This window comes from Ptychodera flava, chromosome 1 (assembly GCF_041260155.1).
Source record: "Ptychodera flava strain L36383 chromosome 1, AS_Pfla_20210202, whole genome shotgun sequence".
Classification (NCBI taxonomy): Eukaryota; Metazoa; Hemichordata; class Enteropneusta; family Ptychoderidae; genus Ptychodera; species Ptychodera flava.
Window position 1 is genome coordinate 21570722 of NC_091928.1, and position 27486 is coordinate 21598207.

General features: G+C 39.0%; 3 protein-coding genes across 5 annotated transcripts; 1 reads left to right on the plus strand and 2 right to left on the minus strand.

Annotated features, from left to right (window-relative positions):
• Positions 1-135: 135 nt before the first annotated feature.
• On the minus strand, positions 136-7035 carry LOC139133022 (uncharacterized). The gene is made up of 2 exons (XM_070699408.1): positions 6287-7035; positions 136-1220 (listed from the first exon to the last, which is right to left on the minus strand). The coding sequence occupies exons 1-2, from the start codon at positions 6446-6448 to the stop codon at positions 759-761; spliced, it is 624 nt and encodes a 207-aa protein (XP_070555509.1). The 5' UTR covers positions 6449-7035; the 3' UTR covers positions 136-758.
• A 5213-nt stretch (positions 7036-12248) lies between these two features.
• On the minus strand, positions 12249-14507 carry LOC139132705 (NEDD8-conjugating enzyme Ubc12-like). Its single transcript, XM_070698975.1, has 2 exons — positions 13897-14507; positions 12249-13389 (listed from the first exon to the last, which is right to left on the minus strand). Exons 1-2 carry the CDS (start codon positions 14062-14064, stop codon positions 12739-12741), a joined length of 819 nt encoding a protein of 272 aa, XP_070555076.1. The 5' UTR covers positions 14065-14507; the 3' UTR covers positions 12249-12738.
• Positions 14240-21165, plus strand: LOC139132716 (transcription initiation factor TFIID subunit 11-like). 3 transcript variants are annotated; one of them, XM_070698999.1, is made up of 5 exons: positions 14240-14310; positions 15560-16002; positions 19152-19239; positions 19429-19528; positions 20500-20828. In XM_070698999.1, exons 2-5 carry the CDS (start codon positions 15593-15595, stop codon positions 20628-20630), a joined length of 729 nt encoding a protein of 242 aa, XP_070555100.1. In that variant the 5' UTR covers positions 14240-14310; positions 15560-15592; the 3' UTR covers positions 20631-20828. The 3 variants fall into 3 exon arrangements, with proteins under 3 accessions (XP_070555100.1, XP_070555093.1, XP_070555086.1); XM_070698992.1 differs by lacking the exon at positions 14240-14310 and adding an exon at positions 14492-14616; XM_070698985.1 differs by lacking the exon at positions 14240-14310 and having other exon boundaries at positions 15508-16002; positions 20500-21165.
• The last annotated feature ends 6321 nt before the right edge of the window (positions 21166-27486 follow it).

Consider the following 27486-nt stretch of genomic DNA (forward strand, 5'->3'; position numbering starts at 1 on the left):
ACCACACTTTCACTCGAAAACGAATGGTGTTCTCTCTCTCTCTCTCTCTCTCTCTCTCTCTCTCTCTCTCTCTCTCTCTCTCTCATCACAGTTTCGCCATGCACAATGCCATTGAAGATGACAAGGACGGAACTCTTATCACAATAAAACGTCCATTCATTCCATGGATTATTTTAATAATCAATTCCGTATCAATAAATAACATGTAGTACACAAAATATTGAGGACTAAAATGCGCTCTCAACAAACGATGGCAGGTTACATATTGTTGAAAGTTTAACTTGGACCCAATATTCGGCTGCCAATAGTTTGATATTAAATTGACAAATGGTGTCGAGATGAGATCACCGAACTATAACGCATAATAGTGGATCAAACCGTAGAAAACACGACATTTGATTTTGCTCCTCATCCAATAAAAGTGATGCGATTTTCTTTCATTTATTATAAGTACTTCAGTATGAGATTACCACAGAAAAGTTTTTTCCACTGAATGAAAAAATCATTTTTCTTTCTTCTTGACCATCTTCATAATAATGAAGTGATATCAGTTTCACACATTGCATCTATTAATTTTACAGATACGATATTCATAGGTTGTGTGTCATCTGTGTTCCAAAATAAATATTGCCAGGAATTGTGGCACCCGACAAAAAAGGAAAGAGGACATTGCACTGCAGATTTCGATCTCAATCTTACTCTTCCTTTGTGTCTTTCTGCCGTAGCGTGATTTTGCCCAAACAATTGACGATCCTGTTTCACGTGACGAACACGCTTTTCCTGCTGTAAACACCCTCTGATTGGGGAATGTCGCCAGCTACCTTGCCATTTGCGAGAACTGCAACTGATTTGGTTTCCTGGAGAGGGCGTGTGACGTCATCTGCGCAACCTTCGCCCAGCAGATTTCTGGGAAACTTAATCCCTTCCACGGAGCCTCCCTCTAATGACTTCCGGACGTTTTCAGCGAATGCTATCTCATCCATCCTGGGTTCGAACATCGGACTCAAAGGGTCTTCCAAGTTGGGTTGAAAAAACAGGAAGAGAATGGCTTGTACGACGTGCTCCAGATTGTACGTGCTCTCCCAGTCATCAAGCAGATCTATGCATACATCGGCCTCCGTCTCTCCAAACGCTAGCACGTTCTCGATGTTTGGATGATAGATGGGCGTCAAGCAAGCAACATCCGGGGCATACAATGGATAACTCTTTGAAATTCGTATCTGTGGGCGAAAAGATCAGGGGTTAGTTGGCTAGATAACAAAGCTCCGCTGGCAGTTAAATTCGATGTTCTAATGTCATTTGTATTAAAAGGACAAAGTCGCCCATTTTTCATGAATTTTGTTTGATACGAGATACTATTTATATTGTTTGACATGTTGAAAGATACTGATGGGTGATCATGCATATATTCGACCCCGGTTTTACATGATACATGAAACCAATGCGAGAATGAATTAATGGTCATGACCATTAATTCATTCTCGTGGTTTCATTTAATTTGTCTAAAACTGGGGGTCGAACATACGCATGGTCACCCATTCATTAGTATCTTTCAACATGTCAAACAATATAAATAGTATCTCGTATCAAACAAAATTCATGAAAAATGGGTGACTTTCTCTCTTTAAAAAACGCAATTTGACTGTAATTCTACTGTAAAATAACTCCTCCAAATACTGAATGTAATGTGGAATGTTTTTTTTTCAATGGAATTATTTTCGCCATTTTCGATGGACACATGAGAGAAAATGCCGAGAGAGTTTGACCGGTTGACCTCGCTGTTAATTTTATGCAGGAAATTACAATAACAATGCTTGGTCGAATGACGCAGTGCCTTGAGGGTGGGATTACCAGTGGTATATGGGGAGGAGTACCTTCCCGATGGTGATAAGTGGTGCAGATTACCGTCGCCTAGGTGACTGGCGTATACGCGTGCCAAAAGACACCTATGGTTGATTTCCTGTTGACCAGTCGGATGGCAGAGTTGCAAATACTGGACTGAACCATTTGGTTTTTTGTGGGTGTCGGTGGTACTTTGACAATATAAGTAAAAATGCACATATATTGAGTTTATTGTCTTGTTTATGAGCGGCCAGTATTTCCAACAGCATAAATTATGTGCATTTGCCCTTGAAGGAATAAATAATTTTCGAATAAAACATCGCGAATGTAACTACATTCCTTAAGCTCGACGTACACTTAAGTGCCCAAAGAACCATGAAATCGCCCGACTTTCGATTGAAGAGATGAGTTTTGCCAAACCGCGTATACAGAAAAAGTGGCAGATGACTTTATTTTTAGAATTTAAAGAACTGAATTTAAAGTCAACTGATTTACAGACAGCCATTTTTAGCCAGAATTCCTATCTGAAAGAGCTCCTAGATAAACATGCACCGTCTAAAACTCGAACCGTAATCATTCGCCCCGATACCAAATGGTACACTCGTGACATTGACGTAGCAAAGAAGAAACGGAGATCAGCTGAACATACATGGCGCAAGACAAAACTGGAGGTTCATCGTCAAATATTCAAAGAGCACTGCAGGAAAGTTAGTCAGCTTATTCGACAATCAAAGATAACGTACTACACTGATCTGGTCAAAGAAAATGCCAACGATCAACGATCATTGTTCAAGATTTTCTCTTCACTGTCTGGTACCTCAAAAAAGAAAGTTCTACCACCCCACGACACATCCGAAGACCTAGCTGAACAGTTTAGTAGTTACTTCATCAATAAGATCAAAGGCATACGCTCCACTCTGAATCTCTCTGGACAATCATATAATTTGCCTGACATTAACATAGTAGCCGGCAAAACATTAGATGAATTTCAAGACATCGATCAAGAACAGGTACAACACATTATTGCCACTTCTCCACCTAAATCTTGCATGCTGGACCCGATTCCAACTTCACTTGTGAGACAATGCGCGCATAAACTCGCAAAGAACCTGTCCGGCATTATAAATGCATCACTTAAGCAGGGTCTTGTCCCACATTTGTTCAAATCGGCTATGGTAACGCCAATACTAAAGAAAGCGTCGCTTGACTGTAATAATTTCAAAAACTACCGGCCGGTCTCCAACCTGCCATTTTTCTCTAAAATCCTGGAGAAAGTGGTTGCGTTACAATTGAGTTCGTATCTATCGGAGCACGGGTTATTGGAACCGCTACAATCTGCCTATAGGAAATTCCACAGTACGGAAACGGCTCTTCTCAAAGTCCATGATGACATTTGCATTTCACTCGACACAGGCAAGCATGTTCTTCTTGTGCTTCTGGACCTCTCAGCAGCCTTTGATACGATTGATCACGCCATTCTCATTTCCAGGCTCTCTGACCTTGGTATTTCAGGCATACCATTGAAATGGTTCACCTCATACATCACAAATCGATATCAATGCGTGAACATAGAGGGCACACTATCAGCATCACAGCGACTGGAGTCTGGTGTCCCACAAGGATCTGTGCTTGGTCCTCTCCTTTTCTGTATTTACATCATCCCACTTGGTCAGCTTATCAGACGACACAACCTTAAATTCCATCTCTACGCAGATGACAATCAATTGTACTTATCTTTTGCACCATCTGATACCCAGTCTTCAGTCAATATTATGGAAAAGGCAGTACATGACATCAAGCTCTGGATGACTCACAACAAGTTAAAACTAAATGATGAAAAAACAGAAGTGCTACTTATTCGTTCCAAATTTAGCCGTGCGCCATGCCAAATTGCTGACATCATCATTGGTTCAAGTCCTGTTTCACTCACAGATTCAGCACGGAATATTGGCGTCGAATTTGATAGTCACCTCTCCTACCGGAAACATATATCCACTACATGCCGTTCTATTTACTTTCACCTTCGAAAAATCGGCCATATCCGTAATTATCTCACCACCAACACTTGTCAACAGCTTGTCCAAGCTATACTTTCATCAAAACTGGACTACGGTAATGCACTTTTATATGGCTTAGCTTACGACCACATCAAACCACTTCAACATGCACAGAATTCCGCTGCAAGAGTCGTCACCCGTACCAAGAAACGTCAACACATTACACCTATTCTCAAGAAGCTTCATTGGTTACCAGTGCAGTCAAGGATACAATTCAAAGTTCTCTATACTACCTATAAAGCACTCAACGGATTGGCGCCAACCTACATAACCGACCTCATCCAGGAAAAGCAATGTACAAGGATTCTCCGTTCATCTGCTAAATGTCTTTTGAAGGAACCAAGCTACAATCTTGACTCTTACGGTGGACGATCATTTTCGCGCGCCGCGCCTAGACTGTGGAATAAACTTCCTCTTGAAATTAGACAGAAGCCATCAGCCACCAGCTTCAGAAAGAACCTGAAAACTTACTTATTCACTAAAGCTTTTGCTTAATTCTGTCCAGCGCCTTTGAACTATTGATTTATAGGATACAGGCGCTTTATAAATAGATTGATTGATTGATTGATTGATTGAACGCTCGTAGACAGTATAGCGAGATGTAAAAAATGTGAAACAGGCTCCCCACCTACTATCCTAAATGTTTTTGTGTCGAGTTTGTGTTTGATTCGTTTCGAAAATGTGTTCCTACACTCTTATCCGATTGTTTGTGTTAATGAAATGTTTGTTTCGCTTTGGATATCTGTAGAGAAGTTTGGATTAGTGTGTACGGTAATGTTTTGTTTGTGTGGGGAAAGCTTATGGCGAGACGCAGCCGGACCTATGTTGTTACAAAAGTTGATAGAGTCGCCCTTTGACGCTTGCGTTTCGAAACCCGAGTGTGTGGTTTCTCATCAGTCGCAGTGTAGATTCTTTCCTTAGTTTGTGTTTGTGAAAATTTATTTTAATGCATTTTAGTGGTCTTGCTTTCCGATTAGCGAGGCAAGTATATTAATTTGGTCACGTTGTGAGTCCGTTTGGTGGTTCGGTTTGTTTGTTCTATATTTCTTTACTTCGGTAAATTTTGTTTTGACTGGTGTGTCTTTTAGATTTTTGCGGAGGTTTGTGAATTTTTAGGCAATAAGTACCACTGCGGGGTACGGATTTATGTTTATTGGATCAAGATACTTACAAGTATCCTGGTTGATGTGCTTGTTCTCGTACATTTTAATAATAGTTCATTTACTTTGTTTACTCTTTGTTCTGGCTTGTTGTGTATAATACTGAGTGTTACGTAATTGCCTTTCGCATTCGAGTACGTAATCGTTTGTGTTGACAATAACGAAAAACCGACCCTTGTCGAAGGGTTATTTTCCCAAAATTTGTCCAATGTTTGCAAGCTGGTTTATCGCGATTCTTTGGCACGCGACATGTTTTGTTTCCTTGTTTGAAAGGGTATCTCTAGAAGTGCGAGTTTAGCAGCTTCAGATAGCTTTCAAGTTTTTGTTTTTTTTGTTGTTCGTGGAGTCCAATTTGACTTTTCTTTGAATTGGTGTTGTTGCGATTGTTTGTGTCTCACGATGTAGCGTAGTCACATTATACGACTTTATTGTTGAAATCCTGAGGTGGTTTTATTCTGTTTGGTTTTGTTGGTGTCCGAATGAATTTTAAGGCTTTTGCCTAGTACTATTTTTCGGAGTTTCATAGTTTGAGCGATGATAGGTTGTTGTTGAATTTCATGTTGTTGTCGGCTTTTCTTTGGAAATAGCTGATTTATTTCCACGGCCATGTTTTCTGTTACGTTACTGTGATTGTTTATTTTGTATTTAATGTTGTGTTTCAGTTGTTTGTTATGTGTACGATTTTGTTATTTCTTTTAAGTGTTTGTGTGTTCTATGTCATCTTATCGTATTTTTTGGTAGTTCCCTTTTTGGAGTATTTGGCCTATAAGCTTTTGTATATGTATCTGCATGTTCTTGCTCATGCACGAGCAAGATGAACGGTAAATGAGTTTCCACATTTATAAGGGATCATTTGCATAGCAATTTAATGCTGAAACGATGCTCATAAATATAGTTTGCGTAAATACATACTAATCAATCTCGTATCTTGCACAAAGAGTTGCTCACCATTGAATTTTAGCCAAGGTAATATAGAACATCGTATTTGAAATGCATCGGGGGGAGAAAACATACATTTGTTTGCTCAAGAATATTTTGATGAATACAACCAAATTAATGTTACTGCTATTTTACCCAAAAGAAGACGGTAAAAATATCAAACATTGTTTTGATGAAGACTGAACGAACGAATCTCCAAACCATTCCCAAGTTGTTATTTCTGGAAAGAAAGGAAATAGAGTAAGTAGTGGTTGACTTTTAATATTATTGAGTTCCTGCTAAACTTACCCGAAAAATGAACTGGCCACCTTTGTATAACCCATCGTCGGGAGCTATGGCAACAAGAATGGTGCTGTCTTCGCCAAAATCAAGTACCTTGGCTTGACCGACAGATAGGTCACCAATCGTCTGCATGAGATAGTATATCTCCTTAGTGACACTTCTGAGCATTTGAGCGTTTTTAATATTTCTTTCGTCAAAGAAAGGAATCTAATTTAGAATCTGGAATGAAGTAAATCCCGTGATCCCGTTTTATATCATAAACCGTTTTTCCCCTTCAATACAGTCCACGGTCCCTCGTTATGATGCTGCGTCAACGAGCCACCTTGTTGTTAGAGGGCGCGCTACAACAACCAGTTGCACTCTCGTTGTGACGTCACAGCAACACCTGTTGCTATAGAGCTTTTTACGTCACAATGTCACTATGTACTTTGTACCCGTATAGGGGCGAAATATGAACCTTCTCTGACGCACTCACTCAGTTTTTGTAGGGCACATTCCAATGGCCTGATTCTCACATACTGAAACGTGATGTCTTCAAATACCCCAGTTCGTCAAAAGCGCTTATGGTACACGCTGTTCACGTGCCTATATTGTTCCTTCGAATGTCCATTTGGCTGGAATCTCCGGCCACGGTGACCCAGGACTAACATCTGAATCACCTACATGGCGTGTACAGTGGCTGTCATCACATTCACAAGACGGGTCTATAGTATAATCTCACATTCTGTCGTCTCAGCTGGCTTTCCAAATGACTCATTGAAACATTCTCGCGTCAGCCCATTTATAGTACCGAGGCTGGGATTGATATAGCTGGTGAAATGTTGTGAAATCAGTGTCGAAACGATATTGAAAATGCTGAAGCACTACACTTGGATGGTGAAATCGTCTGCAACGCAGATAAAAAACCCCAAAACATGCATGAATGTGGCTTCCTCGTTTTGAATTTTTGCGTGATGCAATAGTTTGTAAGGGACCTTCGGACTCCGTCAAGGGAGACTTCATTTAGGACATGAGGGGGGGGGAGAGAGAATGTGTTGCTCTGTGATCATCAAACGACTGAAATCCAAAGGATATCGTTGAAACATGATGTATGACGTACACGGTATGTATGTACCGTATGTATGTATGTATGTATGTATGTATGTATGTATGTATGTATGTATGTATGTATGTATGTATGTATGTATGTATGTATGTATGTATGTATGTATGTATGTATGTATGTATGTTTGTATGTATGTATGTATGTATGTAGGTAGGTAGGTAGGTATGTAGGTAGGTATGTATATATGTACACATGTACGCATGCACGAACATATGTATTTAGGTATATGTGATTGTTTATTAGCGCGCATTTTGTGTTTTGATAAGCTTATTGTTGCCACAAAACGGTGACATGCGAATTGATGATCGTATCACAAAGCCTACTACGAAAAAGAATACCTACCATCAAACCGTAATAAACTTTGATTAGTCACAAAATTGCCGCTGTAAATAACGATACCGTGTAACACAAACTCTCTTCAGCCCCGCCGCAAAATGAAATGGTTCGGCCCTTATGATCACCGACAGTACATAGATGAATGAATCTTTCTTGGATGGGCTGATGGAATCACCAAAGTAGGTCGTTCCGCTGTTGCTACTGTTTGACCCATACGTATATTTTACCCAACAACGGTTTAAACGTTACCTTTGGCGCAATCGAAGAACGTGAAGAATGTCGGTAGCATAACTTTTGCACGATGCCATGGCAACGCGAGGTTGAGAACAGAAGTACAGATGTTTGTAAACAGGTCAGGTGAGCAATTTCTTTCTTTAATTTTAGTGAAGAAGACAGGAAAGCGGCGGGTTAGCATATTTCATCGTCACGGTAATTACCAGTCGGGGAACTTTATCAAGAATCGCTGACGGGGGTTTTCCTCGTGAAAAAAAAGAGGGACAGGCGGACCGGAAGGACAATTTATTGAAATCGTAACGGAGGGATAGTTGCGATGGGGATGTTACCGTCGACGAAACTTTTTAATTCTCTTCAAATTTCTCAGGTTATATGTAAAAAGCGCCTCTGGTTACGTTTCTCAAAATTGACTCAGTAGTCAGCCGTCCCAAAGAAGGGGTCTGTATGGCATTTATTTGACGAGTGCTTTGCCAATTACGCTCTGCATCATGGCGAGCATCGTATGAAGGATCGTTGATATTCTGTGACGTCATACATTTCATTTCTCCAATACTTGAATACTACTGTATACGCTACAAAAGAGTGTGTATATCATTAACATATTGTTTGGAACAGAAGTAGTCAATAATCCTTCGTGAGTAAGGCGTGTTCCGCGTACGTAGACGACGACTTGCCGGGCTGGCGGACAATGGTGGGGGAACTTCAGTGACGCGGAAAGGTAATGATTATTTTTGGAGGATTTACCAACGTTACGGGAGGCGCAAAAATATTGGAGGGCAGTTTGGGGCATTGTAGCGGGTTGGGGTTGTAAATTTGGAAAGAGGAAACTGGGGAGTTTCCAGGCGGGGATTGCGTGGGGAGAAGCGAAAATACGAGGGCGGGGGATTTTTTTTTAATTGTAGGGTCATCATGCATGGTTGCAGTTGCTCACAGCTTTCTCACTTTCCCTTCAAAAATGAAATACGCTGACATAGCAAATGTTGAAACGATACTTCCGGAAACAGTTTCTCAAATAGGGCTATTGTCCTGATAAAATGCAAAATATATAGCTCCTGGATAACCCCGAAAAAAGATCACAAATGAAAAAAATTTCTTTTTTCAGGAAGGACTCAGAAATACCAAGAACCAAGTTAGTAGCAAGTCGATACTATCGTCCCAGTAATCTGTTAAGTGCCGAGGCTCATACATTACAAATCATATCTGACACCATCTTTATAACGATGCTATCGTTTCGGTCGCCGTGGCACCATGTTAACATTTCGTCGGAAGGTGTATTGGTACAAAATCAAATATAAGAGAGAGGCAGACAGACAGACAGACAAACAGACAGACAGACAGACAGACAGACAGACAGGTAGGCAGGCAGGCAGACAGACAGACAGACAGACAGACAGACAGACAGATAGACAGGCTTATTCCAAAAGTTGTGTATTGCAGATAGACAGACAGACAGACAGACAGACAGACAGGCTTATTCCAAAAGTTTTGTATTACTTGCGTAGTTCCTGGTCGTAACACATGTACAGCGTTCAACTCACAGTCGCTTGTGAGCCGGGACACTCCGGTCCGCTAGCGACTGTGGTTCAACCTGTTTAACTCATAATCAGTCTGTTTCTAGGCCCTACATGTAATGACTGAGATAACGCTGCTATGGATGAATCAGCCCCATACACTTTGTGCTCGGCAATGTGCATATAAAGCCGCTTCCTCTTTTTCGGGGTTATCGTGAACCGGTTTGTAAAAGATTGGTGTGGAGATGTTCCGCCTTGACGTTCTTCACATGATGTTTATTTAGTGTCTTTGACAAAACACGAAAGCTAAATAGGGTGACGCATTATCGTCGGTGGTTGGAGCGATAAATAGTTATGAAGTACGTTGTATGACATTTACAACTAATTTACGGTGTGACAATCGGTACTTTGGTTTCTTTACTTCCCGTTTACTTCTTGTGGGTCATGTGAGAGATTATAGTTCCCTAAAATTAGCCCTCCCACCGTTGTCTTCAGCACATATCTATTCCAAGAATGTCCACATGCCCAAAACGATGATAAATTCACGGCGCATGCGCACTAGAAAAATGGGGGCTTTACGCTATATCTCTGATTCACATCTGACGATATAATAGCGTCATCACTATTAACAATTATTGTACACATATTACTAGCAAGGAATGTCGAACTGAAAGTTTAAGTTAAAAAGTAACCGGACTTATTATAACTTGTGAATGTGAAGAGGCGTAGCTATTCGATGCTACGTGAACCTGGTACCGCAAATTAGCCATGAATTCGGGAAGGCGATAAAAATTGCTTTTTAGTAATTTGGCCGCTCAATAAAAAGAGTAAATAAAGTATAAAATAACACATTTACGCATGGGAGAATTAGTTTTGTGCGTGGTGGCAAAATTTTGTGACGTAATGAAATAAGAGCGTCGTCTGCGGAAGAAAAAATCTCAATAACGACGAATTTAAAAGTTTAATGATAAGTTCGGCTCTCCCTCTGTTTGAAAATTGAGGTGACGTAATCTGAACTGTCAGCTTGAAGTTCTTTTATAGTAAAAAAATTGAAAACATTTCGCTACCGTGTTACTGGGACTCCCAGCCCTGTCAATGAACTTATCTTTCGGTTTCTAGGAATTAAGAGTAGACAAAGCGATAATTGCATACCCAATTTTATATGAACTAAGCGACGGCGGTCGATGACTTTTATTTTCCTTTGTCGAGCATTAAGGTTGTACGCGCTTGAAAGTCAAAAGACTTAAACTGTTGCTCAAACTTTCCTCAGTGAAACTTTTTATCATTATCTTAATACCAAGTAAAAATCAGGGGTCACTGTGTAAATTTTGAAGGTAACCCCTTCCTACCGATATTTGAATTCAAAATGGCTGCTATTCCCGTGTTAATCAATGGGGAAAAATATACTTTTCAATAACATGAACCAGGTCAGATCAGAAAGGAGTTGTGCAAAATTTGAGAGTCCGAATATCTAGTCTGTCCCCGGGCCCGAGGCCGGCGCGTCAGTTCTATCTCACAGCGTTACAACAAATACCCCAAAGCGTACGTCGCCTCGCCTGGCAGAAATTAGAACGCATTGCGGGTTGTGCTGTTCAGTCATCTTGCACATGTGCTTAATTTGCCTTTTTTGATTAAAAACTTGAAGAGATTACTAAAAAAGAAAGGCAGATATATCATCAGAATTCTAGATATAGCTGCGATTATTGGCCGAGTATAGGTAAATGATTATATTAGGCACAAAGTACAATCAATATCATATGACTTGCGTGGCGCCCGCGGCTTCCGGGTTTGTGACCCTTAGTCCCTGACACGACATGTTTCCGTCTAAAAAAGTTGAAGTAACAAAATGGGCTTGACCTAATACCCGTAATGGCACACGTAAAACTTGGTATAAGGTCACAGACCATTTTAGGGCAAATCTGTTGTACAAATACAAAACTGGTAGTTAGCAACTTCGGGAAAATGGAAGCATATTTCTAAAAATTTGATATTCTGTCTACACTCATTCACTTGATCAATAAAACGTGTAACTAACAATCTATATTAGACCATAGTTTCTCTACTGTCTGTGATTGGGCAAAGCGGCTCACTAGCTTTGAGTTCATGTGTCTTTCAAAAGGTGATTGCTTGTATTAGACGCAACGTACATTCAATATATGACTACTTCAAGAGGCTAAGAGGGCATTTGTAGACGCTGTGTGTGTGTGTGTAGTATTGTGGGCTATGGGCTACGTTCGCGCCATACGCGTTGCTTGCCCTAATCCAAGAGATATTTCAAGCAATCAAGCAAATGCTTTATGTGCAAACTACCGCATGCAGTTCGTATCAAGCCTAGAGAAGTAGACTTGTAGGAAATCAGTCGCATAGCCTTAAAGCATAAATACAACAACTTCATTGCATTCAATCGACTTATGAACAATATTGGTATAAAGACTATACTTTTGCAGTTTCAAAATTAATTTATTATAGTTTCGTAGTAGCCTAAAATTACAATGACAGTAGCAATTACATTACACTTCAAAAGAAACAAAAGGACATACCAGCATCCAAAAACTAGATATGATCTAGTTTTTTGGATAAAAGCAGTCTTTACTTATTAAGCTTAAGTAAAGACTGCGGTAGACGCAACAACATTTCCTCATTTTACTGAAGATTTGTTCTGCGCTCCCTGTACTGCTTGATGTAAATAATGTAAAACACGTGACAATCTGTGTGAAATTAACCCATATCAGTCTTGTGCCCTTTTATGGCTTACAAAATAAACCGTATTATTATTTCTCTCTCTCTCTCTGAAAGTTCAATACAATACTTTTTGTTCAAATTCTGATCCTGAGGATGTTTGTGACCGTGGCTTACAACTGATTTTGAATTTTTTTCAACTCAACTCAGTCTCGTAAATATCAAAGTATCGACGACTCTAATCACGCCACCACCTATACGGCGGTGATTACGATTACAGACTCGGAGAGTCTGTATCATGATTTTGCCAAATTACTTCACACTCGATGTTGAAGGCTCTACTCTGCTATCTTGAAGGCCATTCTTCAATAGCTACCCTAGGCCCTGGGCTTGTCCTGGTACAGGACCATGGCTAATGTCGTCTTCAGGATTGTGACAACATTATAAGCTTGCACAGAAATAATAGAATACTTCCGATGGCATAGAATTTACACGTGAAAGTGTGTTGTAAATGAAAGCAAAGTTCGTTACACTTTTCTGTGAACCATGACTCCGCTACTGTAGTAGTGCTAAATCTCGCTGAGAGGGCTGGTTCAGACACTGGCCTTTGTAAAGTTTTTAATTGCAAGTACAACATTGACGAATCTTTTCAGTGAAGCTCGTCGTCTCGTTCGCCCACGGCAACTATTCTCTCTATTCAACCTGGTGACTGAGCTTTCACCATTTTGGCGCGACTCAACTGATTGAACCTGTGTGCTACTTTGCTCGCAGGCGCTTTCCTCTGCAGCTACAAGTCCCCGACAGTCTGATGCTCCAGTGCGTTTGGTCTGGTCATCACCATGACAACAATTCACTGTCACTGTGCATCCTTTGCGCTCTCTTGTGGACTTGTCCCCGCACACTGTTTTCCAGCACCGCTTCTCGTCATGGACATTCCTCTCGAACAGAAACCCGTCGACTATACCGCCTTCTAGCGACCTCTTAACGTTGTCCTCGTATTCTTTCACCGTCCTGGTGGCCGTGAACATCACGGAGAGTGGATCATCCAAGTTCGGCTGGTAGAAAAGGAACAGCACCGCTTGGACGACGCCCTCCAAGTCCACATCTGGGGACCAGTCTGTTAGGATATTGACGCAGACGTTGTCGTACAGATTCCCTTCGTACGCATCAATGTTAGGGTGGTATATGGGTGTCTCGCAGGACACCGTGGGTGCAAGTGTTGGATATCTCTCATCAAGTTCGACCTATAAAGAAAGGAAAATATATTAAAGGTAAACAGAACCGATAATTTTCTTGAAACCGTATGTAACTTGAAAAGAGGTCTTTAGATATTTTGATGCGGTATTACATGGAATTTCAACTTTGATCATGGCGTTTTGTGAACTTCTCAAATTTGTTTTACGCATGTACATCATAACAAAATGGAGCAAAGCGTACTATGCCAAATATATTTGATATATAAGCTGCCTCTCTACTATATATAGGCCTCTCTTCTAGTAGAGCTAGACCCGGCTTTAATTTAAAATCCCAATGTGCTATAAAAAACAAAAGTATACTGGGCAAATTGAAGAGACAAAAAAGGGCGGCTATATGAAATTCACGTTGTAAATTATCCGTCTTTCAACTTTAAGCAAGTACGATGAAGTTCAAAATTAATATTAACAGTCTTGACATTAGTCCCTAGCAAAAGAGTTTGACACAAAGACGATGTGAAATTAAAGTATGAATATTGCTTGCAAGTCAGTACGTACCTTAAATATGAATTCAGCATTCTTGTATAGGCCACCGCTTGGACATATCCGAACAGTAAAATCTTCCAGCGAGTCCGAAAAATCTATTACTTCTGCTTGCCCGTCGCTGAAACTGTCGATATTTTTCAGCAAGCGATGAAACTGTTTGGCGAGTCGTTTGTGAGACATTGCGTACTTCTGCAGTCTGTCAAAATGACGTGTTGCACAACCACACAACGCTATTTATATACCAGGCTGTACTGCCATTGTCTGTGGCTTTATACGGTCACTTTCTAAAAATAGTATGTATGGGTACGCCCCCGTGATGTGGAATATCCCATGTTACGGTTCGGCGGACATGTCTCAACATGACCACAGGCGACGTTTCCAAGTCAAACCGACTCCGATAAGCTCCATGATGATTTCTGGCAAACTGTGAGTGAAACATAAAATTTATTTCATACAAAATTTAAGTTTCCCGTGATACCAAGTATACACGTACACATGTAAGCTTATGACGTTGCTGCACCTGATGGAAGTAATGATTTCTACCCCTACGGGTAAAATGGTTGTTCCTATATATGGCGGCGTATCATCCAACCATGCCATGCGTGGTACGTTGCAATCTATATAGAAACACTGAATGGACTGAACTGGAACCGGCCCATGTAGACACCGCCTACGTGTACGCTCGAACCAGGCTGAGACCTCAACCAGGATGAATCATACTGATTGTCTAATGTAGAGTAACGTATAAAAAGATGTGCAATTTCAAGTCACACGTATTGTGTGTCAAAAGTATTGCGTGCAATTTCAAGTCAAACGCATTGTATGTTGTGAAGGGACCGCGACCGTGGTGTCCACAGGCGTGCTGTTTTCTGGGTAGTTTCTATAAGTGTAGTTTATTCTACGTTTCGACGTACTCTTCCGTAGCCTAATCACCAAGGTAATAATTCTTACCTTGGTGATCTGGCTACGGAAGAGTACGTCGAAACGTAGAATAAACTACACTTATAGAAACTACCCAGAAAACAGCACGCCTGTGGTGGTGTCACACAGGTGCTCGCGGCGCGCTACCGTTTCAGAGTCGATCGAAGGCCGAAAGCCTATATTAAAACCTAGGTAGTCATTTAAAAGAATGGGATATCGTAGCAACGCTGCAGTATGGGGATTGGTTTGTCACAGGTACACTGTTTGAGTTTGCCCGCGAAATATTTAAAGTGATAATGTGATATAGTGTCTGGGGAGGACCAAAATGGGGCATAATGAATGGGGCAGAAGAGGAAATTTTAAACTGCATCACATTATCTGCGATATTATTTCTTCACGTTCCTAATAATTGTTAGAAAACATCACGGTCCCTCCACAAAATGATACCGTCTGAGTCTAGCCTATGCCCCGGAAATGTACTACGGTTCATTTTTACTTTTCCCATAAATGTTTACATTTTATTTTACATGCAGATGTAAACTTAGGAAGTAGTATTATGTTTTGGACAATATCTACCAGGTAATACAGACGTTGAAGCCCAATTATTATGGTGCCCATTTGCAAGCATTTTAAACGATATCAAAGTGATTGAAACAACATACAGCTTACTGTGGAGGTAATAAGGTAGGAGCAAACGAACAGCTAGTCTGTGTCTGTGTGTCGTATCGACTTTGTTTTCTTCTGCTTTTCGCAGTACAAAATCACACAGCACAGTCGTCAGGCGAAGATGGACCTCACGAAAGGCATAAGTACTAGCACATCGAGTGAGCCGATAATCGACAAGGAATCATCAACGGTAGCATTAGAAGAAGTGTCGAAGCCGGTCGCCCCAGATAAACCCTCAGAGTCAAACAACACGGACTCCGTTGCTGACAGCGTGAAGGAGCATGTTGTTGGAAAACAGTCGGAAGCCGACGATCACATCGACACGGGTGACGATAGTACGAAAAAGCGCAAGCGGGAGTCCGAAGCCGATCAGTCCGAGGGGAAGGATGTCGCGACGCAGGGTAAGGGGGGAGAAAGTCCGACAAAGAAAAGGAGAGAAGGGGCTGAAAGACGTGACAGTGCCATGGAAGAGAAAGAACGAGAATGGAGACATAAACAGGAAATGGCGGCGGAAGAACGACAGAAAATGCAGTAAGTTAGATACAGTATATTCAAGTCCATCAGTTCATCCACGGAACTATGGACTTGATGTAACCACAAACAGTAGAAAGAAACTGTCTATGGTGCAACCTATCATAGACCTGGAAGGATAACACTTTTTATTTTAAAACAAACTTGTTCGGTTTATTCTATTGAAGTCCATCTTGGACTGGATCCGTTGTAACTTGCTCTGCATTCACATTTGGACGCTCGATGCACAACTCATCATCGTAGAACCCTGTGAATCAGAGGTTGGATCAAAAAAAATTCCCATGATTTTTTTTAATCTATTTGTATGTCATCTATTCGACGTAAAGGAACCATAGTCAGTCGAATTTAACCCAACTATTACTGATAGAAAAAATGTTGATTCAAGTGAATATCGATAATCCCACCATTTCTCCTTGATTTGAATTTGGTAATGTGGTTTTTGTGAAATCACCATATATGCACACAATCCCTCTCCAAGACCTACAATTTTTATTTTGAAAGATGTTGTAATGGTACCGTAAACCTTTATCATCGGTTTTGACCATATTCTGTCATTGTTTAATCCATTTTGCGTGTCAGGCTAGATTAACACATCGTTTCCAGGAAGTTCGCGAGTCGAAATTAAAATTAGTGTCCAGAAATGGCATGTACAGGATGTCAATTCTCTATTCTTGTGAGGAACGCTGTCCATCAAAGTACTAAGTAACTTATTGCTGTTCCAAAATAATGCTGTATTAAATTTTGGTTTCTAACCCCGGTTTCACAGTTTACGTCAGTGATAGTCCAATCATTGGGTGCTACCGGAAACATCTGTGTTACACTGGATGTGGAAGGTTTGTTGAGCCAAGATCATGCAAAAAAACAAAAAAACAGAGGTTCTCAAGAACTCACTCAAGATTTATATTTGAGAACTTGACAAGTATTTCCGATCAGATTAGCATTTCAAAAATAAATAGGCAAGAAAGGAAAATTCTTCTGTTCTGTTTCTTTAAATTATAACGATGGTCAAACAAAAACACAAAAGTGAGGGAAACATTCTATAAAAAATAGTACAACTGAAAAGTATAGGAGTAACTGGCATACTCTGGTAACGCACTTTGAATCATAGATTCAGAATGTCTTTTTTATAGTACTGTCCTTCTTTGTCTTGTGTCTGTGTTTTGTTTTCGTTGTCTTTTCTGCTGTACCTTTTTCTCTTGTTTGTAAATAAAAAAATTAATAATAAAAATTCAAAATAAAACAACTTTTGATCTAATTTGTTAACAAAAGAGAGCTTAACAGTTTCTTTAATTTTTGCTGTCTTTGTTATACATATTTGGTTCTGATTGGCTTACTGTGGATTGACTCTTGTCTCTACCAAAAATTAAATGACACCCATATTTTCAGCCCCATGGGTACTCCCCCCCCCCCCCCCCCCACCTTTTTTTTTCACTTCCTCAGAAGAAGACTGACCCACTTAGGCTGGATTGTAGCTTCATTTTGTAAACTGGAGAGGTTAAAATGATTGCTTCAGGTGTGAAAATAATGCTAAGTAAGAAAACTCAGTGTTTCCTACATAAAGATATCATCACTCTTGAGCATAAGTGTCATGCTGTTTTAGAAAATGATGTTGTCCAAAAACGGGTCATTGAAAACCCACAATGTACCTTTACTTTGGAGGAATTACACGTAATTACACGTAATATGTGAAAAGAGGAAGTTCTGCTAAACAAGCCACTTCTAATTTTTACCCATGCAGTTTCACTATGCGTTGGGGTCTTTACATTCATCTACATGTTATTATGTATGTCCGTTGTAGCTCTTACTAACAGCTGTTTGACAGCATGTTATCAAATGATCACTGCCATGTCATCCGAAACCACATTATATCATTTCTTTCCTTACCACCTGTGACCTCATCCCAAAATCCAAAAGCTCTTCATCCAAGCACATTTTAATCTCATGCATTTATCGTTTTACCTCTTATTCTGCCAAGTTCATATGTCACCATCAGTTAAGCTGGTTAAATCTACCAAAGCACAGGATGTACATATGTTGTATTGTAACATTCTAAGGCCCCATAAAATAAATGCTGTACAAGAACATGATTTGTATAGACTTTTAAGCTGGTATAACACACCAAGCCAAGTGGGTTAAAATATGTATGGTTTCAACTCAATACAGATGTTTACTGACTTGGTAGATCAGAAAGTGATACTGTCTAACTTTTGCAGGAAATTGGTTTAAACTTTTCATCACCGTAAAGGTTTTTCTCTGAGTTAATAATAATGTTGATGATGAATTTGTCTTCACGGACATATTGAAATACAGAAATTGTAATGTATACATGTATATTATGTATCTTAATTTAATTATTCTATACTTCATAAGTTTTGACTACTGTCTTTCAACTGTTGAGGAGAGGAAAGCAGTTATAAAAACAGCTGTTTGTATGACAGGGGGAACATCATTACATCAGCGTCAAGTAGAATTTGATCACAAATACTAGTATTGTATTCCTGAGCAAGAGTGAATATGTGACCCACAAACAGGATTAATTTAATAAAAATAGTATTTTTACCTAGCCTGCCTTGCCGTGATAAGTTAGGCTACCACTAAAGATGATACTTTCTCTTGTTTTAAAAGCAATATTATTTATTGAATAGTAACAACACCTAAGATTGCAATAAAATAGTACATCCCAACCATGTTAATGAGAGAAAGGACAGGAAGATATACCACACACACACATGTATGTATGTATGTATGTATGTATGTATGTATGTATGTATGTATGTATGTATGTATGTATGTATATGTATATATATATATATTTTTGTCATATAATATATGTTTGGTATGGATATATATATATATATATATATATATATATATATATATATATATATATATATAATATATATAGACCATACATATATGACAAATACAAAAATATGTGAGATATATATTAAAATGTATATAACATATTTCTGTACTTTACAAATTATTACAAATTTTTTAGTAGTCTTATTTTTTATTAGAAACATTCAAATAAAGATTTGTTGATAGCATCATAAAGTAGAAGGACATCTTTGACCATGACTTTGAAATCAACTATATTGAAGGGCACTGTATTGACTCTTCAAATTATCTTTTTCTTCCGTCCACAGAATTCTTGTGTCTGCGTTTTCTGAGGAACAGCTGAACAGGTATGAGATGTATAGAAGGGCATCCTTTCCAAAGGCAGCTATAAAACGAGTGAGTAAAAAACTTTTCCTCTTCACAGTAAATTAGAAGTAAAACTCATTTCCTTTCACATCATGGGCTAAATAGCGGCAAGTTGTCAAAGACCAATGTCACTGCTGCCTGTAGTACATAAAATTAAACAGTTCACACACCTAATATGTATATTAACATTGTCCCACATTCTATTTTGTTTGGTGTCAGCTTATGCAGTCTCTAATTGGCTCCTCCTCGGTGTCACACAATGTTGTCATAGCAATGGCAGGAATCGCCAAAGTGTATGTTGGGGAGATAGTAGAAGAAGGTGAGTCTTCATGTTTTGTTTGGTCTGAACTAAACACAATGAGAGGACAGAGGAAATATCTGTCAGCAGTGAGCATATCATTTCCAGATCCATTAACTTATGGGTCAGTCGTCTAGAAACATCAACCACAGTTTCCTGTACTTGTCTAGAAATTATATTGTCACTGTTTGGCATGTGTTAGCCTGAATATTTTAGAAAAACACTTCCAAGTATTGATCAAGGACAAAAGTGAAAATGCCATGATTTTATTTTGTCTGAAGTTTCTTGTAAAAAAAACAGCGTGTGATGCCCTTTACAGCGAATTTCAAATACATGTATCTGTTATTCAATGTTCAGCTGCATGAAAGAAATCAAAATCAAAGTTGACTCTGGAGCGCCTAAGTCAATTTTTGTCGCCTGTGAAAATATACTGCAGTCAATTTTTTCAAATTTTTTGCAAAAATTTTGATAAAAAACTGTAGCTAATGGAATGTTATGTCCATTTGGTTCAAAATTGTAAAAAAATTACAGAAAAATTCATAAAAAATTGGAGAATGTGGCACTAAAATTTTGGTGGGAAAAATTACAGCACTTAAAGGGTTAAAGTCCTTGAAAGTCCTTGGAAATGAATTTGAGTCCTGGAAAGTCCTAGAAAATTGATACAATCTACTGACAGTTTTCAATAATGACAAGATTATCAGTCATGATATTGTATAAGTTATCTGTAAATGATATAAAAAACTGGTATCATATAAAAATGACATCTGGAAAATGGTATTTTGTACCTCAAAAAGTCCTTTAGAATTGCAGAAAAGTCCTTGACTTTTAAATGACTTTAAGTGTATGGACCCTTAAACTTGACCTTCCTTTGCTAATGACGGACAATGGCGAACAAGCCCAGTACATGAGTATTCTGAATTCATGATGTGATCAAGATGCATCTTTTACATTCATAATGGCCGGCTTCATTCTTCATCTTCCTGTTTCCATAGCGCTGGATGTGAAGGAGTGCTGGGAGGAGAGTGGGCCCCTGCAACCAAAACACATCAGAGAGGCAGTCCGAAGACTGAAGAACAAAAACAAAGTTCCCAACACAAAGTACAAGAAGAGTTTCTTCAGGTAGCACATTGTGCTACGTGTACCTTGTGTCTTCATTGTGCGTTGTTTCCGATGCCTTGGCAGTTGTCATGTCTCTCCAGCGAGTTTTTGTCAGGGCTGTTGCTGTCACGTGCCATGATGGAGTCAGACATGCTGATCAGAACTGGTTGATGGATGCAAATTTACTGTGCGCCATCAAAGTTCATTCAACTCGTCATTTAAATTGGAGTGCTCTCTTTGACAAGAGAAAATCGTACCAAGTACATATCCTGCTTGGAGAAGGCCGGTTGACAGAAATTTTAATCCCTTGACTAAATGTACCACCTTGAATGCTACATATTGAGCACCAGTTAATTCCAGTGATATCCCATACATTATCAGGATATGATATACCATAGGATAACATTGACAGTTAAAGGGTCAAGGTAGAATGGGCCCCAGTGACAGATGTTCAGACTCTCAAACTTTTACAATATTCTTTTGACCTACCACTTGTAGGCACTTATTTTGAAGCTTGTGGAGTAAATAAAGTTTTGACTGGCTTAGTTTTGTGAAAATTATGAATTTTATTTTTCTCCATAGAGTTAACACAGGGATGGCAGCATTTTGAATTTAAAATATCGGTAAATATTCATTAATTTGTTTCTCTGGTACCAAATTTTGCACTGTGACCCCTGATTTTTAATCTCGGTTCTGAAAGAGGATGGTTGAAAGTTTGCTTGATGAAAGTTCAAGCTAAAGTTTAAGTCTTTCCTCTTGAGGCACATACTACCTTAAAAAGAGGCATTGTTTTAGGGGTAGTTAGGGTACCAGATCTACTATTGAAGGATGGTGAGTTTGTGGTGAGTCTAAAGTTACAGACTCACTATCAGGGGACGGTGAGCTTGACACTCCAGGCTAGCGTTGTGCCATTGGACAAGACACTTTACTCCTCACTGCTTCATTGGGTAACGGGGTATGGGTAGCTCATCCCATTGCTTGATGGTTTTTCAGCTGTAATCAAGGCGTTCAGAATTGTTGTTAGTTGGAATGCACACTGATCATTTGCACTTGTAACCCCCTCCCCCCACCGGAATGTGAACTTGTAGAGGTCCAAATTTGCAGAGTGGAGTAATTTGTTTGTATGGTGGAAGGGTTACACCATTTTATAAAAGGTACTGTCACTGCCTGTAGTGCTAGAACATGACATTGAAACTCCGTTTTTGTCTGAACTATTCACAGCTGTTTTGAAAGTGAATATGTCGATGTTAGAAAGAACGGTGCGGTCATGAATGTACACAATAGGGACATTATTGGTACCAGGAAATGCTGAGCAAACTTTTCATTTATTTTCTCCCGTGGAGTGTAAATCACGAGATACAGAGGAAATTCAGAAACACAGCTGTTATGAGAGTTTGAGATGAACTTGCAAGCTTGGAGTAATGTGATGTAATGACAATGACCACTTGCCCATGAGAATGAACTGGTACCAGAGTTACTCTTTCGCCCCCACATCCTGTGTTACATCCTGCTGTCCAGGGTGATATAGCAACACTGTGATAACACAATTTAAGTGGGCGATAGGAAGGCCCTCGAGTTCTTACAAACAACAGCAATGCAGTGGGTGTCAAGAGAAACTGTGTAAGGCCTAGGAAAATAAAAAGTTTGTTTTTTCATCCTCACTTACGTAAACTCAGGTCTAGTGCGTCAACCTTTCGTTTCTACTCATGAGGAAATTAAATGAAAAATACCCGCAAAAAGACGCGACGATTGTGCATAACACAGTGCTGTATAAAACAGAACTGTGAACAAAATAACTGACTCTAACATTCCATTCAGAACCATACACATATGTCATTGTTATATTAAGCTGTCAAAACTGTGCATTGCTGCACTAAAAGTCAAAGTTGCTATAGTGTATACAAAAATACTAAGGCAACACTCCGGTGCATTTATCTCTGCGTGCATTGTATGTTGTTTTCTTTTTCTTGCGCGTTCTTGTTGGTTAGAGAATAAAAACAAAATTGATAAGAAAAAAACATGCATCGCCGCATCATTTTGGCAATATGTCTAGGGTGAGAAACAAACTTTTTATTTTTCTTGGCCTAACAGTAAAATTTTAAATGTGTGGGTGTGACTGAAATTTTGTCTCTCGCTGGCCGTCTGATTACTTCAGTTCTGAATTAATCAACAAATGCCAACAGGAGAAAAAAATTTTACCTGTCAAATTTCCAATGACCCTGTGTGTCTGTAATTACGTTCACTGATTTATGATTTGGTCTCCCAAGGGCATCATTTCAGTGTTTCGACTTTGAGATCCCAACAAGAATTTCAAAATTAAAAAACAATGCTACATAGTCGTGACTGTCTATATTCTGTGAAATGTTCAGGTGTGTATCGCTGATCAAATGATACAGTTTTTGTACTCTTGGAGAAAATAAGTCGAGTGATTGGACATTTTATTGTACAGCAAGGTGTAATAATCATGTACAGTAACTAATAACAGTAACTAATAAAAATTCACAGCAAAAGAACATTCTGTAGTGTGGAAAATAGTATGGTATTTCAAATATAAGCTTATCATCTTCCATTATTATCCACAATTTTACAGTAGTGCTAGTTATGTTGCCAATTTATGAAAAATGACAGGCAAGCACCACCATAATTGTGGATATTTGTCCCTTATATGTAAGAAAAAGACACCTGTAACAACACTTCCTGAACTCTTCTCAGACAAACTGCATTTTCATATTCCAGACCTATATATTTTTTTGTCTGAGAAGCATGTAACACTGCATTTTTCCCTATGTAGCGCCCTCTATAGTCAAAATGAGTGTGAGGACATTTATTCATGTTTGGAAGTTCAGTGGGCCATTGAACTACAAAACCTCTGTGATTTTGACAATTACAACATACCATACAAAGCCGAGTTGGTGAAAGTACGTGTGGTTTTGGCTGAATATCATCTTTTTCTAACTTTACCAATGTGAAAGTGATACTATCTGGCAGGTAAAGGGTTAACTCTTTGAGTGCCAAAGTCAATTTTTGTCACCTGTATAAAATATATTCTAGCAAATTTTTTTCAGATTTTTGCCAAAATTTTGATATAAAGCTGTAGCAAGTAAAATATGATGTCTATTTGATCCAAATTATCCAAAAATTTACAGAAAAATGCAAAAACGGGTAAAATGTTTACCCATACGGCACTCAAAGGGTTAATATAAGAATAAACCTACCTGTACCTATTGTCAAAACATACAGTACTGCAGATTTGAGACGATAGGATGTTTCAGAACCAGAACCTACATGAAATGGGATGACAACAGTTGTACCTTTATGTATATTTTTGTTATTTTGTTAGCAAAATCTAGATTCTTGTTCTCTCATCTCACTGACATGGCTTCTCTGTTTAACTTTTCATACACAGCCTTTACATCTGTAATGTATGAGGTCATTTTGGCAAATGAAAGGTTTGTCATGGTCTGTGGAAAAGCAAATGTCATGCATGGACTGAATGCTATAAATATGTGATACAATTGCCGTACATAAGATGAGAACCAACAAAACCATGGCACTTGGGGTCGCGTTGCACAATGTCATACGAGTTCAACAAACTAAATTTTGTTTTGTCCAGATCAAAGCCACCTCACCCCTCGGTCCTCCAGACAAAACCTCAAAAAGTGCAAAATATTTGTGTTGCCCACAGTGTAAAAAATTACAGTTTGGGGCTAATGTGCAAGCTGTACATCAGCAGGTATTTTGCTATGGCATTCAATAATGCGCACAAGGCAATATGACTCTCTTTCAAGCTTTATAATCGTAACCAATGAGCTTTTTTTTTAGCTCCATGGCGTAATTGATAAACATCAAAACACTATTGAAAGTGGAAAAAATGCAGCCGCCGAAATAAGTGCAATATTGAACTTGGGTCAAATTTCTCCTACATGAAAAAATTTTCACAGTTTAAAACCCATGTTACAATCTGAGACGGTCTCTCAGCCTCTTGGCAAGTTGTCAAGGGGATGGTGCGCCAGTGACTCTATGTGATAGATGTCATGATTCTTTCATGAGTGTACAACTGGGTTACAACACGAACGCTAACATACATTCAAAAATAAACTTACAGATTACACCATGGAATGAATTAACACTCACAATTGCAACCTCCCAGAGCATCAGACAAAAGTCTGACAGATTCATAAGACAGCACACATCAATGTAATATTCACATTACTTTTATTTACTCAACTCACCAGTAATGTTTACAGTGAAGACAAACTTTACATACTTTTAATCTGTCTTCTTCCATATATATATATATACTTATATATACATCTGATAATTTGATACAGAGGGAAAGAAAACAACATCTCGTTCAGCATATAACAGTGAACAGCTGTTTATTACAGGCTATGGCTACAGACAGCTGAACATATTCCGCTGATACGGCAATGCAATGTAGTGAAGTGATGCAGTGCTTATGTGGAGAATAACTGGCCATCTAAAGGATGGCGCCATGACCCTCCTTGGTGCTGATTTCACCCCTTGATTCTCCCTGAATCATGGAACATTCCAGTTTTCCTTGGTGAAAATGGATTGTTCCATTCATATTAAAGGAACACATGAGGGGAGTGGGGAGACAGCGTAGGGTTGTGCTGCTGAGAAGTTATGGAATGTTTGTACTGATTCAAGTGGTAATTTGAGACAAAAAATTGAAGACCCGTCTTTTGGGGCTGAAGATGTCCATAGCATCTCACCACTGCATTGCACTGGCCAGCAACAGCTAAAATGTCACACCAACGGGGTATAGATTCAGTTTCGGACCATAGACACAAACCAGATTATATCCTTTCTACTTTGGACACAACCTAGTGTAAGCTGACCAGCACTCACTGCATTACTCTCATAATGCATACTGACAGACAAACTCATGGAATGCACATGATGGCCAGTGAAAAATCAGACAAAATTTCAGCTTATTTTTGACACTACTTACATCTACCATAGCTTCATTTGAAATATTCTGTCTTTTGAACAGTGTTAAACTGTCAATAGGCCGCCCTCTATCAGCAACCTGTCTCAACTCCGTCAGAGCCAAGACAACATAAACTAGGATACATGACATGAATGCAGCTCACACATTCACTTGGTTGTAACTATGGCAACTGGCATGCTGATAGAGGGCGCACTAACTCATAACTGTTGTTAAATCAACAGGTCCAGGCTGGAAGGAGGCAACAAAAATTTCTCAAATGTTTGAGACAATGCAATTTGTCCCACGCACATTAGGTTTTGGTGAAAATTTTAAGGCTTTATATTTAAATTCACTGCGTCCAATCTGACTTATTATGCTGACCTACCCTATGGCAAGTTTGTATCATGATTCACGAACATTCGGTCTCCAATATACAACGACAGTGTTAAGAGCTTTCAACAGCTCCAACTTTTGTGAAACCATCCAGATCCCTTGATGACAACTGCACTGTCTGTTAAAGTCTACACGAAAACCAACAGGGTTGGACTAAAAACTATCCACCCTGCCCTTCCCTCGTTCCCCCCCCCCCTGTGTGAATGGTGATGACATTGCCTAGGACAAAGTTTTAAATTTTGAATCAAATATGAATGCACTACCATGTCAGAGAAACAAAATTTGCATTGTAGTTATTGGTCCCATATCTGCTCACAGTATCATGTCTCCCTGCCTCCCCTACCACACAGTGAGAAATGGTTCAACCCTTCACCAAAACCAATTGGGCTGAGTCGGACCAAATCTCAAGGAAGCAGGTTTGAGAGGGATAACAATATTTGCAAACACGAAAAGAAAAGAAATCTCACTCTATTCTTGATGAAAAAAAATTGATTCCCGTGTTTTTTACATGGAACTATTTATTCAAATTTTGATTGTAAATATAGACAAACATGATAGTCCACTACTGTACATATATTCAAGAACAAATATGGTTCAACTACTTATCTAATTTACTTCAACACTTGAACACAAGACTCATTTGTTCATTTGTCCCTGACTTCATATGCAAAGAACAGTGTCTTGTAAAAGCAAGCTAATTTGGTTTTTTTATTTCTACACTTCCAGCACTGATACTATAAATATTTCAGAAAGCAGCGCAGCGACATCAAGCAGATTCGGCTCAGCTGCAGAAGGACAAATAAATTTTGTGAAGAAAAACCAGTCACGGAGGTGCTCTATGCTGTGCATGCAGTGTCAGATCAAAATGTTGAACTGAAATTATTATACTGGTTATAATTTTTCTGCGATGGTACAAGTTGTTTTTGGACCACAACACAGACATCAACTGCTCAATATCTTTCATTGAACACGCATCTCATCCGAGCACAAACTATTTGAGAATAACTGAAAAATATGCAACTTAATACATCACCTAACGAAATAGTTACTCTTTTTGTCTTTTGAGAAAATTATAACTTTTCTCCTCCAAGTCATCACCATTCCACGTTTCTGATGAATTCAAAAACTTTGAACATAAAATTAACATGAATACTGTACACGCAACATAAGTAAATTTTAGCTGCATCATGTCAGAGGTCGTGACACTTGAGCCCAAACTCGTAACGGTGCAGCCAAATTTTACCTGATAGAGAAATTAAATCTGAATAGAATTGACAAGAATATATATATTTATCTTTTGTAAATCTACAAAAATATCACACAATTTACAATTTTATTTTTTTTTGTTTCAATTTTACATATTTTCATGTTTTGAACCTTTGACAGTCTCCGACTTTCCCGCTACATTTTGAGAAACTGCCGATTATTATGTGACTACATATGAATTGCACATTCCTCTCTCATAAACAGTAAAGCTAAAACCTGAAACTATATAGAGCAGTCTTGGGTAATGGTACACCCCTTCAAAATGATA

Bases quoted from the DNA above. Each gene is read 5' to 3' on its own strand.
- LOC139133022 (XM_070699408.1), bottom strand. From the start codon at position 6,448: ATGCTCAGAAGTGTCACTAAGGAGATATACTATCTCATGCAGACGATT. The intron at 1,221-6,286 runs GTAAGTTTAGCA...TTTCGCCCACAG, and splicing joins GTGGCCAGTTCATTTTTCGG to ATACGAATTTCAAAGAGTTA.
- LOC139132705 (XM_070698975.1), bottom strand. From the start codon at position 14,064: ATGTCTCACAAACGACTCGCCAAACAGTTTCATCGCTTGCTGAAAAAT. The intron at 13,390-13,896 runs GTACGTACTGAC...CTTTCTTTATAG, and splicing joins ATGCTGAATTCATATTTAAG to GTCGAACTTGATGAGAGATA.
- LOC139132716 (XM_070698999.1), top strand. From the start codon at position 15,593: ATGGACCTCACGAAAGGCATAAGTACTAGCACATCGAGTGAGCCGATA. The intron at 16,003-19,151 runs GTAAGTTAGATA...TTCCGTCCACAG, and splicing joins GAAGAACGACAGAAAATGCA to AATTCTTGTGTCTGCGTTTT. The intron at 19,529-20,499 runs GTGAGTCTTCAT...CTGTTTCCATAG, and splicing joins TGGGGAGATAGTAGAAGAAG to CGCTGGATGTGAAGGAGTGC.